The following is a 23,000-nucleotide window of genomic DNA, read 5'->3' as shown; positions in this document are numbered from 1 at the left end:
ATGGATAAAATGGAAAGTCTTGACATGTGGTATTTTTCAGAAGGAAACGCCCTTATCTACAGGACAGAAAAGCACATTGAACTGACATTGTATTTACCACAACAATCATCAAAAAAACAAAAGGAAAAGATGAGGAACATCAAGCAGCTCTTTTAAATGTTGTTTTTGTATAAATCTGTCACCCATCTGTGTGTGTGTGTGTGTGTATGTGCGTGTGTGTATGTGTAGGACAGAGATATAGAAAGAGAGAAAGCGAGCAAGAGAAAGGGAGGGGTACTCTCTTCCTACACAATAATCAATATCCTGACAGGTTCCTTGGTGCGCAGAGGCGTTCGGATGGATGATGCAATGGGTAAAACATCTCTTTGGGGATTGAACAGAGCTGTTGATGTGTAGAGCTCATTAGGACTGACAGTTTCTAGTCACATGGATGCATGGATGGATGGATGGATTAAAGGACTGAGTGGAAGAATCTAATCAGTGTGGGGGGAAGGTGATTACGTGTTAGTAGTGATGAGAGACGAAAGAAATGAGGAAATGGAGAAAAAGGGAGGAAAGGAGATGGAGGGAGGAATACAGGAGGGTGGAGATCTTTTTGTCAGTAGCCTGTGGTACTCAGCAGGTCAATACACAAGACATGCTCATACTTCAGTCACGATTTTTCAGTTTGATATGTTTTTTTTTCTATTTAATTAAACATCACAGCAAGATGTAGTGTGGCAGCTAACATCTGAAGCTGCTAACAGTGTGGAATACACACTGGCAGGACTCCCACAGAGTCTCTACTGAAATCATCATGAAACCTTTTCACCAGTACAGCTGGAAATCAGTTACATTTTAATAGTGGCGCTATTTAAGAGCTACATTACATATTAATAATATCATATGTCTTGCATTTACTTTTTTATATATTCATACTTTGAATGTACATGATTAATAGATTAATTGACAAATAAGTTTGACAAATGGTTTGATTAATGCTGTCGGCTTAAAAAAATCATTTCAAGTCATTGAAAGGGGTTTAAATTAATTATAGAGCCAAGCTACAGATCTTACACTTTGTGAATCACCTTCATTGTCTTCATTCTTAGAGCAGTGGTCCCCAACCACCGGGTCGCGGACCGGTACCGGTCTGTGGGTCATTCATTAACGGGCCGCACAGAAAGAATAAATAATTAGAGACCGCTAGAAAAGCAGTTTTCACTGCTTTTATTTCCAAAACATTTCAGGTGTTATTGTCTCTTATCACCCCTAGATGGGAGCAGCGTCTCGTTGCAGCAAAAAAAGCTAATTTTCCATCATTTGAGAGTTAAATTCTCCCACCCACGCTGGTCCATGAAATTATATCTTATATAAAACCAGTCTGTGGTGCAAAAAAGGTTGAGGACCGCTGCCTTAGAGCGCATGTGACAGGTGTTAAATTGTATTATGCACAGTGCAACTGAAAAACATGAGTTTACATAATTCAAATCTTACAGGAGCAATTACATCATCAAATCATAAATTACTCACTTAAACCATTCTAACCGTACAGAGAAGCTGTTTTTTCTTCTGTGGAGTCTGGCTGCATGTGCAATAAATAATGTCAATATTATTATGTCCCAGGTTAAGGTACTATTCTGCTTATCACCTTACAATTATTTCACCAGAAAAAGCTTTAATATACTGACTGCATTTCTATTCTTTAATTGGTATATTCCGTTAATCCTGTCTTGTAATAGTAAATTCTAATCCAGTTTTCAGACTTACTGTGAACCAAGTGCTGAACATTCATAGAATAATTTGTCCATCAGTTTAATCATATTAAAATAAAAATATCAATACAAATATTGGTAAAAAACTATCATCCAAAGCTCAGACTGTGTTATTTAGAAGTTTAAAGTCTAAAGACAGATATTTATGTTTTAAAAATGTATTATTACAATTGTATCCAAGAGCAGATCCAAAAATAGTATTTATTGTTTATTAGTAGGAGATTCTTAGCTGTCAATCAGAGCAACTGGGTAAGTAATTAACAGGCATAGGTACTGAGAGAAAATGCACAATTTGTGACAAATTCTAAACACATTCTAAAAGAAACAACCACCTAAATACCAAAAATAATCAATACTAAAAGTGTTTTATACAGTCTTCTTAACACATAGCACTACACTACTGTTAGTAATCCAATATAGTAAAACTAGTGAGTATTAACTTGGTTATATGTGAGCTTAATTAGTTTGTCTTAGCATTACCAAATCTTGTTTACATACAATGGCTTCAAAAGATATTTCACCCTTCATTGTTTGTACACTAATGCACATATAAATATAAATTTATATAAATATAAAGCCATTTTACCCATTAATCAACACTTAATTAATAATTAATTTTCCAACATTTAAACCGAATACTGAAATTTCTTATTCACAAAAGTATTCAGACCATTCATTGCGACACTCCAGAGATGAGAGCCTGTTGGATGGACAACCATCTCTGCAGTACTTAAAATACATAATAGATACATAAATTGGACCTTCATGGGACAGTTGAAGGACAGAAGTCACTGATAAGTAAAAGATCAAATCTGTGGTGGAAAACAGGCACTGAACATCAGCCTACTAATACTGTACAATCAAATATTTATTTATTGTAGTTAGTTGTTTTTCGCAGTGCTTACGTACAATGAAATAGGATGGTGGCAGCTTCATGCCATGGTGTTGCTTTTCTGTGACAAATGATACAAATCATACAGTCAAAACAACAATGAAGCAGCTTCAGGGCAAGTCTCTGAATAACCTCTATTGGACAAGATGGCATGAAGTATGGGATAAACTGCCTAAATCCAGTGTGCAAAGCTTGTAGAGATGTATTAATGATTTTCAGCTTGTTTAACATATTGAATGAAGGGTCTGAATACTTTTGTGAATTAGGAATTTGGGTGATTAAGTGCAGACTGATGGGTAATAAATAATTATATAAATTTAAATTTATATCTACAAAATAAATTGAGCAAAAAATTCTGAATCCACTTTACCTTTACAAACCAATCACTGTAAAGGTGGGGGAAGAGAGTACATCTGACTCAAAGAGTGACTATTCCAAGCTGCCTTTTACCCCTCCAAACAAATCACATATCCGCCTGGCATTGCACGCCTACGCGTACAGTAATATAAAGCAGACCTAGCTGCAATGTGTGACCTGGCTCACTAGTGTCAGATCTGGTTAAAATCCACAGAAAAAAGATCATATGGGTGTAGCAGGTGGTGGAGGGGTGTGTGTATGGGGTAGGTGGGGTGTTGATTGTGGGGTGGATCAGGAATGAAGCCGTACATACACACACTTACCATGTGCCGGGAAACGGCATGACGACACGCGAGCGGTTACCGTGGAGACTGACAACAATAACAATAACAACACAGAAGTCGTCAGGGTAACAGAAAGAAAAAAATTATAGGATAAAGAAAACATGAACAGAGTAGCTAATGGGTAAAAGAAAAATAATACTTAATATAACAATAAAGAACAACCAGGTTAGAGAGAGAGAGAATAAAACATAAATTTAGGTGGAAGGTAACTATTGGGGCGGGCAAAGTCTACAGTTTTAGAAGAGGGAGGGTAAGAAATAAAAGCTAAGCATTAGAATGGATTAAAGGATGGAATCGTATGAGGTCTGTAAAGAGCTAACAAAGCTAAATAGCTTATTGATTTGATATTAATGCATATTGTAAATGCATGAACACAGCAACCTCTACTCGGAAACTGATTTAGAGAAACCCGCTAATGGATTTACAGTTAGCTCTTTTCCACTGACAAGGAGACAGGGCCCTTCTGGAACTGTTCCATTCTTCTCAGCTGGCAAGAACAGTACAGTTTAGGCAACAAAGGACAATTTGATTTTGTTGAGAGACTTGTACATTCAAACCAATGCTCTATATCAGTGGTCGCCAACCATTGTGCCATGGAGCAGTACTGGTTTGTGCGCATCATTGTTACCAGGCTGCACAGAAAGAACAAATAATTAGAGATCGCTACAAAAGCAATGACAACACTGCTTCCATTTCCAACACACTTCGGGTGTTATTTTGTCCTATCACCTCTAGGTGGGAGCATTTAATTGCAGCAAAAAAAGCTCAGGGTTCCCAGTGTTTTGTGAGTAGTATTGTTTATCTATTTTAAATCCCCCTGCACTGCCGGTCCGTAAAATTGTATCTTATAAGAAACCAGCCCGTGGTGCAAAAAAGGGGATCGCTGCTCTAGATTGCTTAGCTACCCCAAAGCATCAAAATATAATTTTTTCCATCACCCCTATATTTAACTGTGCTTTACTATGACACTAGTGGTGGTAGTAGCTATTATACAAAATACTAAAATAACAATACAACAAAGCAGCAATTAAATTTTTACTAGTAGGCATCACAAAATAAGGTGAGTTGTTATAGTTTTTAACACTTTTTCACCATATTAATACATATTTCTCAATTTTTTACCAAATCAACAACCAGCAGTGCTTACTTTTTGCAAACACCACATTACACCGATCAACCACCTCCTTGTTTCTACACTCACTGTCCATTTTATCAGCTCCACTTACCAAATAGGAGCACTTTGTAGTTCTACAATTACTGACTGTAGTCCATCTGTTTCTCTGCATGCCTTGTAAGCCCCCCTTTTATACTGTTCTTTAATGATCAGGACCCCCACAGAGCAGGTATTATTTAGGTGGTGGATCATTCTCAGCACTGCAGTGACAATGACATGGTGGTGGTGTGTTAGTGTGTGTTCTGCTGGTATGAGTGGATCAGATACAGCAGCACTGATGGAGTTTTTAAACACCTCACTGTCACTGCTGGACTGAGAATAGTCCACCAAACAAAAATATCCAGCCAACAGCGCCCCGTGGGCAGCGTCCTGTAACCACTGATGAAGGTCTAGAAGATGACCAACTCAAACAGCAGCAATAGATGAGCGATCGTCTCTGACTTTACATCTACAAGGTGGACCAACTAGGTAGGAGTGTCTAATAGAGTGGACAGTGAGTGGACACAGTATTTGAAAACTCCAGCAGCGCTGCTGTGTCTGATCCACTCATACCAGCACAACACACACTAACACACCACCACCATTGTCAGTGTCACTGCAGTGCTTAGAATCATCCACCACCTAAATAATACCTGCTCTGTGGTGGTCCTGGGGGAGTCCTGACCATTAAAGAACAGCATGAAAGGGGGCTAACAAAGCATGCAGAGAAACAGATGGACTACAGTCAATAATTGTAGAACTACAAAGTGCTTCTATATGGTAAGTGAAACTGATTAAATGGACAGTAAGTGTAGAAACAAGGAGGTGGTTTTAATGTTATGGCTGATCTGTGTATGTAAGAGAACTAAAGTTGGATAATTCTTTACTGTGATTTTGTAATGTTTGAATCCTTGACTACATACAGAGTCCTGGCACTGTATCAGGGTAAAAGAGGTCTAATACATCTGTTGGTGGACCTGGTTAGACAGTAAGGGATGCATCTAAAGGACGTTTTTAATGAGCAATGGAGTCGTCCTGATGCGCCAGCAAATTATGTCATTTAAAGAAAGGGATTCATTTAAAGATAAGTGGAGACAGACAGACTAAAAAAATAGAAGAATTGGGAAGTGATGAAGTCACAGCTAAAGCGAAAAGAAAAAAAAGAAAATAAAGAAAAAGAGAACGGACAGAAGAAGTGTTCTAATTCTCTCTCTTCAACCCCTTCACCACACATTCTCCCAAATTAATGAAGAATATTATATATTATATATACACACATACAGAACCATGAACAGAAGAACAGGAAAGAATGCAATGTTAAATTAAAGAACATGCCAACTATAAGAACCAAAGGTGACCTGGTGATTTTTATGGAATGGGTGTTCTGGTCAAGATAACGTCTAAATCTCTACTGGCACAATCAGCCGAAAGTCATGCAAAATCAAAACCCAGCTCTGGCACGAGCATGTCCTCTCCCTGTGAGCTGTGTGAAAAGGGTATGATGGGTAAAGAAAGACCCGGAAAAGGGGAGAGTGTCTGAAACTCATGCCAGCTACAGCCAACAAAAGCAGCCACTACAAGAAGCTAGAAAAAAATACTCCAGGCATCATGCACTTAAAACCAAGTCCCCCAATTGTAAAGACAAACAACAAAATAAATCAGCCAACGTCACTTTAAATTCCTCTCCTAGTGCCCCGATACAGACTACACAAAGCCTCGGAAAACAATACACCATGCAGAACATTCTGGTGGAAAAAGATTCATAAATTTAACAAAAACATAATGATAAACTTCTTAAAGTGCTGATGTCATGTGATCAACCCAACAATCTATGGAAAGGATAGTAAGGAATAAATTTTCCCCCACACACAAACACAGTGTACTGTACATGCGGTATTCAGACAAGAGATAAAATTACACACACATACATCAAGCAAGAGACGAACAACCAACCCCCTTAAAATTCCATGAAAGAATCAGTCAAAAATAAGCAGAAAAAAAAACAACAACCAGCGTTATGGCACTGCCAGCCACAATCGACAGAAATCTGAATCACATGGTACAATTATGGGCTTAAGACTCAGTGACATATACCGCTAGTTTAAAGGAAAAAGACACACATTTACATTACTGATACACTACTAAAAATCTACGTCAAATCTACACATTCACGGATAGCACAGCTGAAATTCCAAAAATGTACACAGCAGCAGCGTGCCGTGATAAATAACAGGGAGAAGGAGAATCAGGAAATGTGAGTAACATTCATCAACATGCTCATGTGCACTGAGGAAAACACAAAGCTAACAGTGGAAGCAGACACATGCTGATAATAATGACTAGAAACTATTGTAGTAACTTTAAAAGTACACAGCATTGTGTACATGTCTGGATACCCCCAATCAAATCCATGTTTTTCTGAAAGTAAGTTCTCTATGCCAGGGTTTTTCAACTTTTTTCAAGTGACCCACATTTTGTCCATGATTTTTACCGCAACCCAGGCAACACAAATAATGCATTTAAACGAAACACAAAACGAAATATACTTCATTAATGAACATGGTGGCAATCTGGTCCCACTGTAGTTCACAATATGTAACATAAAACATCCACAAGGGGGCATTTGTGTACAAGGTTATTTCATGTTTGTGCCTGTAAGAATTTGTTGATTTAATTATTATTATTTATCTCTGCAACCCATTTTTTGGCTTGCAACCCACCCAAGGATCACAGGGCACAATCTTTAATATGGAATTTTATGCTAACTGTTGTGTACTGAGCTAACTTTAGGAATAATATTTTTTCTATTTTTATAGTCAAGTCAAATTTATTTATATAGGGCGACAGTGGCAAGGAAAAACTCCCTTAAAATTACAGGAAGAAACCTTTAGAGGAACCAAACTCAGCAGGGACCCATCCTCTTTGGGTGGCCTGGAGGATACTTTAAATAAATAGGATTTACACAAATCATACAAACACAAAATTAAATTGAACTGAAAGTTAAAACTAGCAAAAAATTATTGAAGCTCTTCACTGGTCAGTCCAGTCTGTGATAAAGTGCATAGTAAGTTATAGACATTTTTGGTGCAAACACGCCACAGCAGTCTCGACTTTATACTGTTTTTATTTCATTTAAATGCTAACCGACCATTATATGTTGACAGTTAACTATAACCGACAAACAATCAACATATAAAGAACAAGAGTTTCATGTCAACAATTCTTACATTCAACAATTCCGGTAACATGTTATGTTAAACACAAACAAAACCTGCCAATTAAAGAATAGAGATGCAGTCAGTATATTAACCTTCTATGCATTTTAGTGCATAATGTTGTCGATTATAATTTAGACAAGAGTGGGTCTCATTTTAGCACGCTTCACTATGCACTCTACTTCACTATTGGCTGTTTCAGTGAAAGAGATCACGGTCAGCTGTTGGAAATACATTTAAATTACATTTTTAACAGACAGCATTATTTGAACAATGACTTGTAGAATAATGTAATGTTAGATTCATTTTTAATATCCATAATTACAATAAAAAAGAACATTTAATTTTATTTTATTTTTTTCAAAAAACTAATAATAATAGTATTAATAATAATACAAATAATAAAAATAAAATTATATTATTAACATTAATAATAAAAGAATAACAATATTTATAATTATATATATATATATGCAGTTTAAAGATTAAATTATTCTTATTTAATTCCCTATAAAAAGAGACATCTTAGCTTTACTTAGAAAATCAACCAAACAGAATTTAACAGGAAAAAATATTAAATATTATATTAATAACAGATATTTAAAACAGCTTTGTTGGGGGTTACTTTTATGGCTTTTATTTGCATAAAAGCAGTAAAACACACAAGGTCGTATATTATTTCTGACAGGACACTCAGCACATGTCTGCATCCACTTGTTATAACGGATATCATCAGCCCAGCAACAGTGGACCAAACCCAGCAGGCAAGACCCAACATATATACGCATATAAACATAAACTGATTCTGCCATGCAGTCCATTTCTGGATCCTTAACATGCCACACACTTCAGACATGCTTCACCCATTCATTCAGACAGAAGCGCGCGCACACACACACACACACACACCACACACACATGCATACAGCAAAAGTGAAGGATCAGGAGCAGAACACATTCCCAGTGCAGCAGTCCATAACCAATATAAAAATAAAGATAAAACTCACTTCAATCTTCCTGCCCTCCACTATCGTCCCGTGTAGTCTCTCCCGGGCCTTCTCTGCGTCTGAGCTGTTCTCAAAAGTCACGAAGCCGAACCCCTGAGGAATGACAAGGACATCAATTAGACAGGGACGTCAACTCTCATGAGATCATTTTCAAAAGCATTCATTGGGACAGCGGCATAAAAACAACTTACATGCCTTATAGAGCTGAACTGAAATGGGATTTATTTCATTTTATTCAAATCAACCGTTTCTCTGGTCAGGGACATGGTGAGTCCGGTTTAACATCACTGGCCACAAGGCAGAAATACCCTGACCTGACAAACGCCAATCTTTCACAAGACTTTGGTCTTCTTTACTCATTTTAAAGCCATTGTTGATCTTATTTAAACTATCATTTCAAATAAATGGTTAGGATACAGCACACATGTAGAAATGTCTTCACATCATGAGGGTAATACATTGGCACAAGCTCACAACTATCTTAAAAATAGTGAAGATGAGGGTTCAATAGGTTCAGCAAGATCAAACTGGGCAAATGAATGTTTGTTTGTTTATTGGGATTTTAACATCATGTTTTACACTTTTGGTTACATTTATGACAGGAACAGTAGTTACTCATTACACAAGGTTCATCAGTTCACAAGGTTATATCCAACACAGTCATGGACAATTTAGTATCTCCAATTCACCTCACCTTGCATGTCTTTGGACTGTGGGAGGAAACCGGAGCACCCAGAGGAAACCCATACGAAAACAGGGAGAACATGAAAACTCCACACAGAAAGGACCCGGACCGCCCCACCTGGGGATCAAACCCAGGACCTTCTTGCTGTGAGGCGACAGTGCTACCCACTTAGCCACCGTTCCGCACACATGGGAATGATATGTTATAATGATGTGTAGGTTTACGTACCTTAGAGCCTCTCTCATTGAAAATGATCTCGACATCCAGGATCTTCCCGAATTGCTGCACAGAACAATTTCCAAAATTAATTTGCAAATTAATTACAACATCTCATCATCAATACAAAATACTGGCCAAAAAAAAAAAAAAAAGACTCTGGACGGAATTAAATGTTGTGACGTTACATAAGGTTGTCAAAACAATGCCACAGTGGCACACAAAGGCAGCATAAAACTTAAATCATGCGAATATTGCAGGTCAAAAACTAAAACAAGTATACAACATTTGCATACACCAATCAGGCATAACATAATGACCACTGACAGGTGAAGTGAATAACACTGATTATATCTTCATCACGGCACTTGTTAGCGGGTGGGCTATATTAGGCAGCAAGTGAACATTTTATCCTCAAAGTTGATGTGTTAGAAGCAGGAAAAATGGTCAAGCATAAGGATTTCAGTGAGTTTGACGAGGGCCAAATTATGATGGCTAGACGACTCAGTCAGAGCATCTCCAAAACTGCAGCTCTTGTGGGGTGTTCCCGGTCTGCAGTGGTCAGTATCTATCAGAAGTGGCCCAAGGAAGGAACAGTGGTAAACCGGCCACAGGGTCATGGGCGGCCAAGGCTCAGTGATGCACGTGCAGAGCGAAGGCTGGCCCGTGTGGTCTGATCCAACAGACGAGCTACTGTAGCTCAGATTGCTGAATAAGTTAATGCTGGTTCTGATAGAAAGGTGTCAGAATACACAGTGCATCACAGTTGCAGGGCTGTTTTGGCAGCAAAAGGGGGACCAACACAATATTAGGAAGGTGGTCATAATGTTATGCCCGGTGTATTTGTAGAAGTGTATCTATTTTATTATTATTTGTAATTATTCTGTTATTATGTTTATGTAGTTTTAGTTTACTGTAATAACCACGGCTCTGAACAGTTATGAGTATTCATAACTGTTTGGGAACAGGGAGAACGACAATGCTGTATTAACAAAATAAAATAGAGATCGGGTTAAAGAAATTACTCTAAAACATGTCCACCACAAGGGGACAGTGTTGTTCAACATTTCCCACATTTACACTGCTCTTTGTCCTTTCAGTACTGTTTACTGCACCAAAATGTCCAGCTCGCCCTCAAACAAAAGCTTGTACATGAGAAGGAGAAGGAATAGAAAAGGCTTGTACCCCGAACATCTGGCGCAGGTCGGGGTCTCGGAAACGGAAAGGGATGTTGGAGACGTGGAGACGTTTTGGGGTCAGCTTGCTGTCTGAGGAGTCTTCGGTTCCAGAAAGCCCTGAACCTCCACCAGATACGCACTGCTGCTCGGTCTGGGGGGAGCCGTCTGATAGCTGCTGCAGGAGAGAGAGATCAGGGTACTGGTGTTATCTTGCTGACTGGTAAAAAATAAATTAGTACTCTGGGAATAAGAGTGTCAGGGAACACATTTCGCACTATTGATGTGCGACGTTACATGATGTCAATGATGAAGTACTATTATTTTATTCGTAGAAAAGACTGACCAGCGGCCATCTAGATGATTTTAATTTCTGGGTAACTGTAAAGAACCCCTTCAAATGACCTTTCTAGAAAGACAATGGCTGTTTGAAATAGTATACTATGCACACTAAAAAAATCTCTAAATCTGTTACCAACATTGCCATTATCAGTGTGCTACAGATACTTTGATAATGTCAGGCTAAATTTAATTTACTGGCTAATAAACTAAACCAGGACTTTGTTTATTAGCTGTTTTCACATTAACTGTTTTAATTTGTATTGTTGATAAATTCATTAAAAGTTGATTAACTGATTAGCATTAATAAGTTAAAAGGTTACTTTATTTACATACGTTAAAATATTAAAATAATATTTCCAGCAGCACTGAGCTAAGTATACTATACAAACATACAGCAAATCAGCAAGGCATGTATTGTGTTCAACACCCTAAGACGGGAGTTTACGAGTTTAGCACAGTTATGCTGAATTCTGCAGCCCTGCCAACAAATCTTGCAAGAGTGCACTTTAAGCCGAACCAAGACACTTCCATGCATTTTAATTTGTGCTCATTTAAAAAGTCTGATTCTAAATCTGATTATTTACACTGATCAGCCATAACATTAACACCAGCTCCTTGCGTCTACACTCTAATGTCCATTTTATCAGCTCCACTTTGCACTTTGTAGTTCTACAATTACTGACTGTATTCCATCTGTTTCTCTGCATGCTTTGTTAGCCCCCTTTCATGCTGTTCTTTAATGGTCAGGACCCCCACAGGACCGGTATTATTTAGGTAGTGGATCATTCTCAGCACTGCAGTGACACTGACATGGTGGTGGTGTGTTAGTGTGTGTTGTGCTGGTATGAGTGAATAAGACACAGCAGCACTGATGGAGTTTTTAAACACCTCACTGTCACTGCTGGACTGAGAATAGTCCACCAAACAAAAATATCCAGCCAACAGCACCCCGTGGGCAGCATCCTGTAACCACTAGAAGATGACCAACTCAAACAGCAGCAATAGATGAGCGATCGTCTCTGACTTTACATCTACAAGGTGGACCAACTAGGTACGAGTGTCTAATAGAGTGGACAGTGAGTGGACACAGTATTTAAAAACTTCAGCAGAGCTGCTGTGTTTGATCCACTCATACCAGCACAACACACACTAACACACCACCACCATGTCAGTGTCACTGCAGTGCTGAGAATGATCCACCACCTCTAAACAATACCTGCTCTGTAGTTGTCCTGTGGGGGTCCTGACCATTGAAGAACAGTGTGAAAGCAGGTTAAAAAGGTATGTAGAGAAACAGATGGACTACAGTCAGTAATTGTAGAACTACATAGTGCTACATAGAGTGTAGAAACAATGAGGTGGTTTTAATGTTATGGCTGATCAGTGTATGTAATATAAGCAAGACTGTCCTGCTGATCATTTTATAACAATTCAAGTCCAAGTCAAAAAGAGCTTTGGGTGCAGGTATCCTGTTATCTAACATTTAAAGGTCAACTCAATGTAAAGGACTCATTTTAAAAAGTATAAAATGAATGGTTTAGAATAAACAGAAACTAGAACAGTTAAATGTGATAAATAACGGCACCTAATAATGTGTACTTGTGAAGAATTGTGGGTAATGTTTTACCAGTATTCGCTGCTTGATTTTAAATTACTGTGTGTGTCTCCATCTATAATGATGTAGTTACTTTAACAGGATCAATAAAGAAAGAATGAATGTAAGGATCACCGTCTGTAACAATCCAATATCCCTAATGGACAATAAAATATGCACGTACACTTCTCTGTATGAATCAATCTTTGTAAACAATGCATTGCCAGAGACACAATCAATACTGTTTGATCTCTATAGATTTCATTGTTCAATTTAAACCAGGCAGTAAAAATTAATACAAAGTTAAGTCTGGTAGATGCTTTCTTCTGAACTGAATGATAAGTGGTTATTCATCAAACTGGGCACTACACAGCATGTCCAATAAGTGTGTCACCAGTCCGGCATAAGTCTGATTAAAAATAACTTTTACATTTACACTTTCAGCATTTAGCACACGCCTTTATCCAAAGCGACTTACAGTAGTGTGACGGTATACATTCTGAGCAATTGAGTGTTAAGGGCCTTGCTCAAGAGCCCAACAGCAGCAACTTGGCAGTGGTGGAGCTTTATTTTATTCTCATCAACTGCTGTATCCTGGTCTAGGTCAAGGCAGGTCCGGGTTCAGCAGGAAACACTTTAAGCAAGGCAGGTCAAGCTATTGCAGTATTTCGCCCATCACGTCTGTATAGAAGCATGGTCGGCCGAAAGCACACCTGAGATTCAAACCCAGACCTCAGCGATAATGGCCTAGCATAATAGACCACTGTGCCACCAAAGTGCCCCAGATAAGATAAATTCATAGCATTTTTTTCTTATTTTTTTTGTCAGATTTTCTAGTCGTATCTAATGACCCTGATTGCGTTACGCTTCACCTCTACCGATACAATCCTCCACTGCTGACTGAGGAGCTTCACAACTCTGACACGTGAACACTACCGACTGCATCTTTTCACCTGCAACCGTCTCGAGAATTCATATGCGGATCAGCCTTGTGCACGGAGAGCCACACCCTGATCAGCATTATTCCCCAACTCCAGCCAGCAGAGGTCTTAACTGCACCAGTTATGAGGAACCCTGGTCTGGCTCGTCCCACCCTGGACAACAGCCAATCGTTGTTCATGTGGCCGCCCAGCCCAGCCGGATGGCAGAGCTGAGATTAATCCATAGCATTTTTCGTTGTTGTTTGGATTAGTAGAATGCATCAGTGAAACGCAGCAACGCGTTTATAGCTAGCAGATTAAAACGTACTGGTTAATTACAGGTGGATCTAATCTTTTACTATGTTTTCAGCAGTTAGGATATAATAGTCTGTATGTAACAAAACATTAATATTCACAATGTTATTTTATTTTGGCACTTAATTTTTAATCTCAGGTCACTGTATGAATATCTGTTCAGAGTTTCTAGTGTGGTCAGTGTTTAGGGATTAATTTTAAGGTTTCTTCAGTTCAGCAGACATTTAAGTATCAACAGAGAGGACTGTATTCGTAACAGGGTGTTAGCATTTTAGTTTAAATTAGGTAACCCCAAACGTGCACTTCTAGCTTTATTACTGTTGCCATGTTATTACCTGCCTTATCCTAATAAACTCTAAATGCTTTAAGCTTTAGGCAGCCCCTAAATACTTCTACTGGAGTATAAACTAGCCTTCTCAAACCTGTTAAAACACGAACATCTTTATTATCTGTGCCAACTCTACGGGTGTCACTGAAAACCCATCATACTCCACCAGGTACAAAAAGACCAATCGTTCTCCAAATGGGGCAGCTATGCAAACAGCCCCCCACTTCACCATATGCTGCGAGTGCATGTGATAACTCACTTGTGTGTTGAGAGTGCTCTGAGTTGAGGGGGGGTTGCTGATCCCCGCTGTCGCCTCTACTTGTCCCTGCCCCCCTGCCGGGTAAATACTGCTGCCTCCGTAGTCCAGCGGCAGACCGTTCTGAGGCGGAGGTGGTGGCGGAGGGGGGAAGGATGAGTACGGAGGGGGGACGAGGCCATCCTGAGCCCCCATCGCCTCCTGTGAACCCTGAGAGAAGAGCAAGAAAAACAAAGAGAGTGTGTGCCGTTAATTGACTGACTGGCCGGACTCCACGCAGTCGTGTAAAAAAGACAAAGATAGGAGGTGAAGGATGGGGGTTGAGGGAGGGGGGTATAGGAAATGGAAAGCGAACATCTGAGCTTGCTTAAATGAAGCGATGGAGTAGTGAGAGAAAAAGCAGGGTGAGAGTAATACAACATCAAAGGCAGAGACACTGAGATGCTTTTTCACAATCATTAGAGATTAGATGAGTGCATTTTCTCCCACTCCGAGTTAGTCAGTGAAAGCCAAATGTATTTCTGGGTCTTACGAAATATTAATGTTGTGTCGAACCATGTCTCATCTCCAGATTCATGTTTCCATTGGATCAAATGTATACAAAAAATTAAGCCTCATGAAATGGATTTTATTGGCTCAGTTTAGTAATGCCGTTAATATACGAGGGATCTTCAAAAAATTTCCGCACTTTTATATTTGAGGGTGAGAGGAGTAATTGGTCGTGTCTGAGAGACTGAGTGAGAGCTTATAGTCCGGATTTAGCGCCATCTGATTTCCACCTTTTTGGACGCTCAAATAAGCTTTAAGGGAAAGAAGATTTTCATGCGATGATGATGTGAAAGCAGCGGTGCATCAGTGGCTATGCACTCAACCAATAACATTTATGTCGATGGCATTAAAAAGTTGGTACAATGCTGGGAAAAATGCATTTGGAAGGTGACTGTAGAAAAGTGATTAATTTGTTTTTGAACTTCTTAATAAATACAGTTTTAAAAAGTGTGGAAACTTTTTGAAGAACCCTCGTTGTAGAAGAGTGTTATTTATTTTTGTAACCTGACTTATCTAAGCCTTGTCACTAGTTTGACTTAACATGAGACAAAGCCACAAACAAGATGATGAAAAAATTTGGAATTGCTCGATGCAGATCTCATTTGTAAGCAATTTAGATCCAAAGATCTTCTGTACAAACAAGTACAAAGTATATGGAACAGTGGACTCTCTGCCAAGGTCAGGAAAATTTGTCTGAATGGTCAGAGGAAAGCCACATGTGCAAGCTTTTGATGTAGAGCTGTAACAGGTTGAGCTTTAAGGTGCTGATTTTGAAATGATAACTTAGTGGTTAAGGTACTGGACTAGTAATCACAAGGTTGCCAGTTCAAGCCCCACCACCGCCATGTTGCCACTGTTGGGCCCCTGAGCAAGCCCCTTAACCCTCAATTGTGCGTCTGCTAAATGCTGAAAATGTAAATGAGCAGGGTTTCTTTCATGAGCATTAAAGCTCAAGGTGATTTAAAGCTTACTTGACTGAGAACAGTATCATGTTTTTCAGAAGCTTTCATTAATGGCAGACCTGTATTTTAATGATTTTTGACTTACATCTGACCATACAAACAATTCACTCCAAGTATAAGGCTGAGCTAGGATGCTTTACATGTAAAACTGTTGATCTGCTGGTCAAACCATCCACTCACCAAAATCAGTCACTTAAAATCCCTTAAGCAAAACTAGCAGGTCATGTCAAGTTAAATAACACTATAAATTCTTTCTGCTCCACAACAACAATGAACAATCCAAGCTGCTGAATACATATTTTTGACCCAGCATGTGTTATATTTTCTAACAACCAAGCAATAAACCTGTGTTAAAGTTAACCGAATGGAGAGGAAACACATGCGGTCAGAGAACAGCTGCAAAAACCATGAATTCCCGAGACTGCCATGACACACACGTCGCTGAGTGTGTGCTAACTTTTAACCTTAAAGCTTCATCAACAGCATCTACAATTCATTTAATACACAAATAATTTACGATAATGATGCACATTATAATAACAATAGGAACATTAATGTTTGGCATTTTGGTAACTTGGTCAGTCACTTCATTTCACACCATCGTCTCTCTGTAGTGACACGAGGATTTCAGACACCTATTAAATATGCATGAGGAGCTTATATATAATTAAAAGCATATGGCCCCACACCAACGCTTCCATGTGATAAGGAGAGGGAAAAGTAGTACACACACACACACACACACACACACACACACACACACACACACACACACACACACACACACACACACACACGGCCCGGTCTACTCACCCACACACTGACATACAACACCTGCAGTCGGTCGTGAGTGCAACTCAACACACTTTAATTCTAATGAACGTTCAGGACACATGCAAAAACAAACAAAACTAGCTCATTAAATGTAAAATCATTAACAATGTAATGAATCTGTTTACTACTGGTTATCATATAAAATTAAATTACAGTTTGCGGATAGCTAGAAGGAATATTCTTGTGCTTTTTGGTTAAATATGACAAAATGGGTCAAAACAAACAAACTCCATCAACTTCATTAACTAATACAAGTACAAAAAAATGCCTTTTAATGCTTTGGCTCACCAAATTATTTTGCAAATATAAACAAATTCTGAATTTGTTGCCTAGAACAAACCCAAGAAAAGTTTGGACAGGGGCAAAATAAGAGATTTATAGAATATTTAAATTACAATGTTTTAAAATATTTAACAATAAGCAGGTGAATATGTAACATTTACATTTTCTGCATTTAGCAGACGCTCTTATCCAGAGCGACTTACAGAAGTGCTTCCATAGTGAACATTTCATTTCTCAAGTTTAGGTAAACAACAGTCAAAGAACACATCTGCTAAAACCTGTTAGAACCAAAGTGGGTTTTTTTTTTTTTTTTGGAAATGGAAAAAAAATGTTAGTAATAAGTACAAGTCAGCTTAAGTGTTTAGTAAAAAGGTGGGTTTTTAATTATTTTTAAAGACAGCAAGAGACTCAGATGTTCAGACAGACAGAGGAAGTTCATTCCACCACTTGGGTGCTAGAACAGAGAAGAGCCTTGATGCTTGTCTTCCTTTAGTCCTGGATGGAGGCTCAAGTCGAGCGAGACTAGAGGCTTGGAGGTTGCGTGGTACAGAGCGGGGTTTGATTAGACCACGAAAGTAGCTTGGGGCTGGTCCATTTTTGGCTTTGTAGGCGAGCATCAGTGTTTTAAACTGAATGCGTGCAGCTACAGGAAGCCAGTGAAGAGAACGCAGCAGTGGGGTGATGTGGCAGTGTTTGGGCTGGTTAAAAACCAGACGGGCTGCTGCATTTTGAATGAGCTGCAAGGGTTTAATAGTGGACATGGGAGCTCCTGCCAGAAGGGAGTTGCAGTAGTCCAACCGTGAGATTACAAGTGATTGGACCAGAATCTGGGTAGCTTCCCTGGAGAGAAATGGCCAAATCTTCCTGATGTTGTACAGGAGGAACCGGCACGATCTTGTCATGTTGGCTATATAAGGAGAGAAGGTCAGCTGGTTATCCAGGACAACACCAAGGCTTCGTACCTTATCAGATGGTCTGATCTGGGAGTCATCAAGAGAAATGACTAGGTCCTGGGTTGGAGACTGATCTCCAGGAATGAGCAACATCTCTGACTTGCTGGGATTAAGTTTTAGATGATGAGCCGACATCCATTGTGAGATATCTCGCAGACATGCTGAGATGCGAGCTGAGACTTGCATGTCTGAAGGAGGAAATGACAGAACGAGCTGAGTGTCATCTGCATAGGTGTGGTAGGAGAAGCCATGGGAGGCTATGACCTTACCCAGAGACCGGGTGTAGATAGAGAAAAGAAGTGGGCCAAGTACAGAGCCCTGAGGAACACCGGTTGAGAGAGTGCATGGGGGAGATATGGATCCCCTCCATGACACTTGGTAGGGCAACAGGCAAAGGTATCATGATATGATAAAATGAGGTTCCACCAAAGGCTCAGACTTTGCAAGCAAAAACAGGTCATGGTTCACTGTGACTAACTGAGTCAAACTTACATTTTCGCTACTTAGGAGATGCTTTGTATCCAAAGCGACTTACAGTACTGTGACTGTATACTGTCCAAGCAATTAAGGGTTAAGGGTCTTGCTCAACCTGGCAGTGGTGGGGCTTGAACCAGTGACCTTTTGATTACTAGTCCAGTACCTTAACCACTAGCCCACAACTGCCCTGTCAATCTTGGTAAGATAATTTTTTACCATCTACTGTACATAATGCTGTAAAAAGATTCAGGTAATCTGGAGAAATCGAGAAAAGGCCTTAAACCACTGTGAATGAGCATGGCCTTAGTGTCCTCAGACAGCACTGTATGAGAAACTGTCAAACTATTATGAGAAATATAGCTACATGTGATTAAGACTTCTTCAAAAAAAAATTCACACACAACACAGGCCACCACTGCATCAAGAAATGCAACTTTAAACTCTAAAGACCTGAAAAGAGAAAGTTATATGTCAAATCGGGGCGAAACACGACAGTGACAGTGGAAACAAATGCTGTGGTCAAATGAGTCCACAATATATCTAGTTTTGGGAAGAAAACAGATCTTTGTTCTCTGTGCCGAAGATGAAAAGAATCATCCAGACTATTATAAGAAAAGGTGCATAAGTCATCATCTGTCTTGATATGGGGGCGCATCAGTACCCATACCATGGATAACATGCATATGTGTGAAAGTACCATTGACGCAGAGGTGTAATATTGGGATTTTAGAGAAACAAATGTTGCCCTCCAGGAAGCCAATGGTTAGTTCAGCAAGAACATGCCAGACCTCGTTCGGCACAAGCTACAACAGCGTGGCTTCAAAGAAACAGATTGCATGTGCTTAACTGAACAGCAGTACAGATCTGTCTGCTATTGAAAATGTATTGTGGATCATTAAGTAGACAATCAGACAACGATTGTTGAGCAGTTGAAGTCTTGCAGCAAGCAAGAACGAGTGAAAATTCCACTTCCAAAATGGAAACATGAGTATTCTCAGTTAACAAACGATTAAAATGTGTAAATTAGAGGGAAGGTGATGTAACACAGTGGTAAACACACAACAAATTCAAAATTCATTGATGTCTACAAAATATAATTACGTTGGTCAGTAAAAACATGAAACTTTTCCATTGAAGGTTGAAGAGAACAAACAAATCACAGATTCTCGTTGTTATTGCATTTAACGAAAATGTTCCAGCTTTTTCAGACATGGGGTTTGTACATACACAGCAATCCACATCATTAATTTACACTAGTGTAGAAGGTTCTGTCATTAAACTCTGTGGCATGACCTCTTAATTTCTTGTAATATGTGGGGATGTAACGATGCACCACAAGACAGTTAAAAAATCGATTCACATGTGTAGTGATTCAAATCGGTTTACATGTATAATGAATCAATATTCACTTTAAACAGCAGAAGGCACTGGCGCTATTCACCTCACCTGGTTGACTTCACTACAGGGTTGCCAGGTTCTGAATTTTCAAACCAATTTATTTATGTGGGGATACTGTCTATTTGTATTATTCATTTATTTATTTAATGTGGGATTTATTTCATTTCATTTTTTTTTTACACAAAAAGGGAAATGTGCAGCATTGTTTTGCTAGTTTGTACCTACCTCAAAAATAAAAGGGCATTCATTATTTAGATGAATAAAAGATAAGCACAGATGCAGTATTTTAAAGAGAAATAATAAAAGAAAATAATTTGTCATAATTTGTCTTCAATTTAATTGTTTAAAAAACAAAAAAAATCGTTACATTCCTAGTAATAACACAAGATAGTTTAACTGCATCTATTACACAGAGCTACAAATTACAAAGAGAAAGTCTTGACAGCTCTGTACAAATCATTTTAAAGTCAAACCAGACCCAACAACACTGTACCAATTTGTGGGTGTTTTGCTGCCAGTGGAAACTTTGGGATGAAACTGGGTGTTCCAGCAAAGCGCTGACCCAAAACAAACAAACGTGGACACAAGCCAAATAAATCTAAAATAAAGCCCTACTAGGTCAAGTCCTCACCTCAGACCTATCTAAAATGTGGACTTTACAGAAAACCACAAAGCAGGAATAGCTCCTGAACAGGATACCAATTCACTGCATGGCATCAAACTTAGTAACAGTTTGGTTATGCCAATCCATCCATGTAAAGGAACATGAACACATGGAGTGGAAATCTCTGCCATCAAGTGTGCACTTCTTATGGATGGTGAACAAGCACCACTTCCCTACATGGCAGCATTACTGAGAAAGTAAGAGAGTAAGAGAGTAAGAGAGAGAGAGAGAGAGAGTAAGAGAGAGAGAGAGCGAGAGAGAGAGAGAGAGAGAGAGAGAGAGAGAGAGAGAGAGAGAGAGAGAGAGAGAGAGAGAGAGAGAGTAAGCTCGCTGTAGAGAGAAGAGAAAAGACAGATGATGGTAATAATAGCGCTGCTATCTGTTCTGACTGTGCTGGTATGAACCAGTGATTTATTACCTGCTGTCTCACACTGCAGCTAACACACAGCTCCCACCACAGCCACTACACAACTGCCTTAGCTTTCTTATGCTATACTTCACAATATTACATCAACACTACATACACACATACACCGATCAGCCATAACATTAAACCCACCTCCTTGTTTCTACACTCACTGTCCATTTTATCAGCTCCACTCTACACTCACTGTCCATTTTATCAGCTCCACTTACAATATAGAAGCACTTTGTAGTTCTACAATTACTGACTGTAGTTCATCTGTTTCTCTACATGCTTTGTTAGCCCCCTTTCATGCTGTTCTTTAATGGTCAGGACTCTCCCAGGACCACTACAGAGTAGGTATTATTAGGGTGGTGGATCACTTAGTACTGCAGTGACACTGACATGGTGGTGGTGTGTTAGTGTGTGTTGTGCTGGTATGAGTGGATAAGACACAGCAACGCTGCTGGAGTTTTTACACACTTTACCGTCACTGCTGGACTGAGAACAGTCCACCGACCAAAAATATCCAGCCAACAGCGCCCCGTGGGCAGCGTCCTGTGACCACTAATGAAGGTCTAGAAGATGACCAACTCAAACAGCAGCAATAGATGAGCGATCATCTCTGACTTTACATCTACAAGGTGGACAAACTAAGTAGGAGTGTCTAATAGAGTGGACAGTGAGTGGACAGTATTTAAAAACTTCACCAGTGCTGCTGTGTCTGATCCGCTCATACCAGCACAACACACACTAACACACCACCACCATGTCAGTGTCACTGCAGTGCTGAGAATGATCCACCACCTAAATAATACCTGCTCTGTGGTGGTCCTGTGGGGGTCCTGACCATTGAAGAACAGCATGAAAGGGGGCTAACAAAGTATGCAGAGAAACAGATGGACTACAGTCAGTAATTGTAGAACTACCAAGTGCTTCTATATGGCAAGTGGAGCTGATAAAATGGACAGTGAGTGTAGAAACAATGAGGTGGTCATAATGTTATGCCTGATTGGTGTGTATACACACACACACACATTGTTTTGAATCATGAAACATACAAAGGTAACACAGTAAAGAACAAAAATACATTTAATAACCAGGTTATATAATAGCTTGCTTGATTATTCCTAAATTTAGCCAATTAAACGCCTTTGGTTATAATTATATAAATGTCAGGGTAAAATCCTGAATTATTGATGATATTAAGTATGCATGATGAGCTTACAGTAAACGTAACATGCTGCAGTATAATACAATCACACATACATGCATAATGTGTAAGAGAAGTTTTATAATGGCCGCATGTGGTTTCTTTTTTCCTGTCCTCTCCTACAGGAAGTGAGCAGCCGCTGGGCTGAGTGTGACAGTATTAATGAGTGGCGAGGTGTCTGAGAGCACTGTAATTGCATAACGTAATCAGACCAAGCAATAAGAATGAAAGGGAACTGCAGCAGACAGGAAAATAAACTGTGGAAATGTGATTTGAAAAGGAAACTCGATTGCGGCAGGGCGTAGAGAGAAACGGGCTCTTAACACGCCGGAGCTGGAGGTCTGGAGGGTCACAGCGGAAAGAGCGCGCTGCGTCTCGGAGTGTACAATAATGAAACCAAAATTGGCTTTCTGCTTGTGTAAGTGTATGTGCTCGGTGAAGCGGGAGAAAAAGAGAACTGGCCGGCTTAGTTACAGGTCAGTTAGCGTGAGGCTGTCTTAGAGGAATCATAAACTGCATCATGGGATACGCCGTCTACAGTGAGTGATGTAGCGCTTTGTTAATGTGACAGCTGCACTGATTGCCTTTTTTTATTTACAAGTGGTAAGCATGCTCCAGGACTAGCCCCTGTCTAAAAATGACAACACATGATGTGACTAGTCTGCATTTATGGTAATGTTTAAAATAATTGGGGAAGAATACAAGAGTGACT

The 23,000-nt window shown here is 39.4% G+C and overlaps 1 protein-coding gene across 5 annotated transcripts in view; it reads right to left on the bottom strand.

The window, feature by feature from the left end:
• The window catches only part of rbfox2 (RNA binding fox-1 homolog 2), an 80,161-nt gene that overhangs the window by 17,377 nt on the left and 39,784 nt on the right, over nucleotides 1-23,000 (bottom strand). For all 5 annotated transcript variants that reach the window (XM_062997795.1, XM_062997796.1, XM_062997797.1 and 2 more), the window contains 4 exons: nucleotides 14,557-14,763; nucleotides 10,809-10,976; nucleotides 9,636-9,689; nucleotides 8,723-8,815 (listed from right to left, as the gene is read on the bottom strand). In XM_062997795.1, the coding sequence (XP_062853865.1) occupies nucleotides 8,723-8,815; nucleotides 9,636-9,689; nucleotides 10,809-10,976; nucleotides 14,557-14,763 (522 nt within the window). The remainder of the gene's footprint in view (nucleotides 1-8,722; nucleotides 8,816-9,635; nucleotides 9,690-10,808; nucleotides 10,977-14,556; nucleotides 14,764-23,000) is intronic.

Source organism: Trichomycterus rosablanca, chromosome 6, assembly GCF_030014385.1.
Source record: "Trichomycterus rosablanca isolate fTriRos1 chromosome 6, fTriRos1.hap1, whole genome shotgun sequence".
Classification (NCBI taxonomy): domain Eukaryota; kingdom Metazoa; phylum Chordata; class Actinopteri; order Siluriformes; family Trichomycteridae; genus Trichomycterus; species Trichomycterus rosablanca.
The sequence above is the reverse complement of the archived record's forward strand: the minus strand, read 5'-3'. Positions and strand labels throughout refer to the sequence as shown.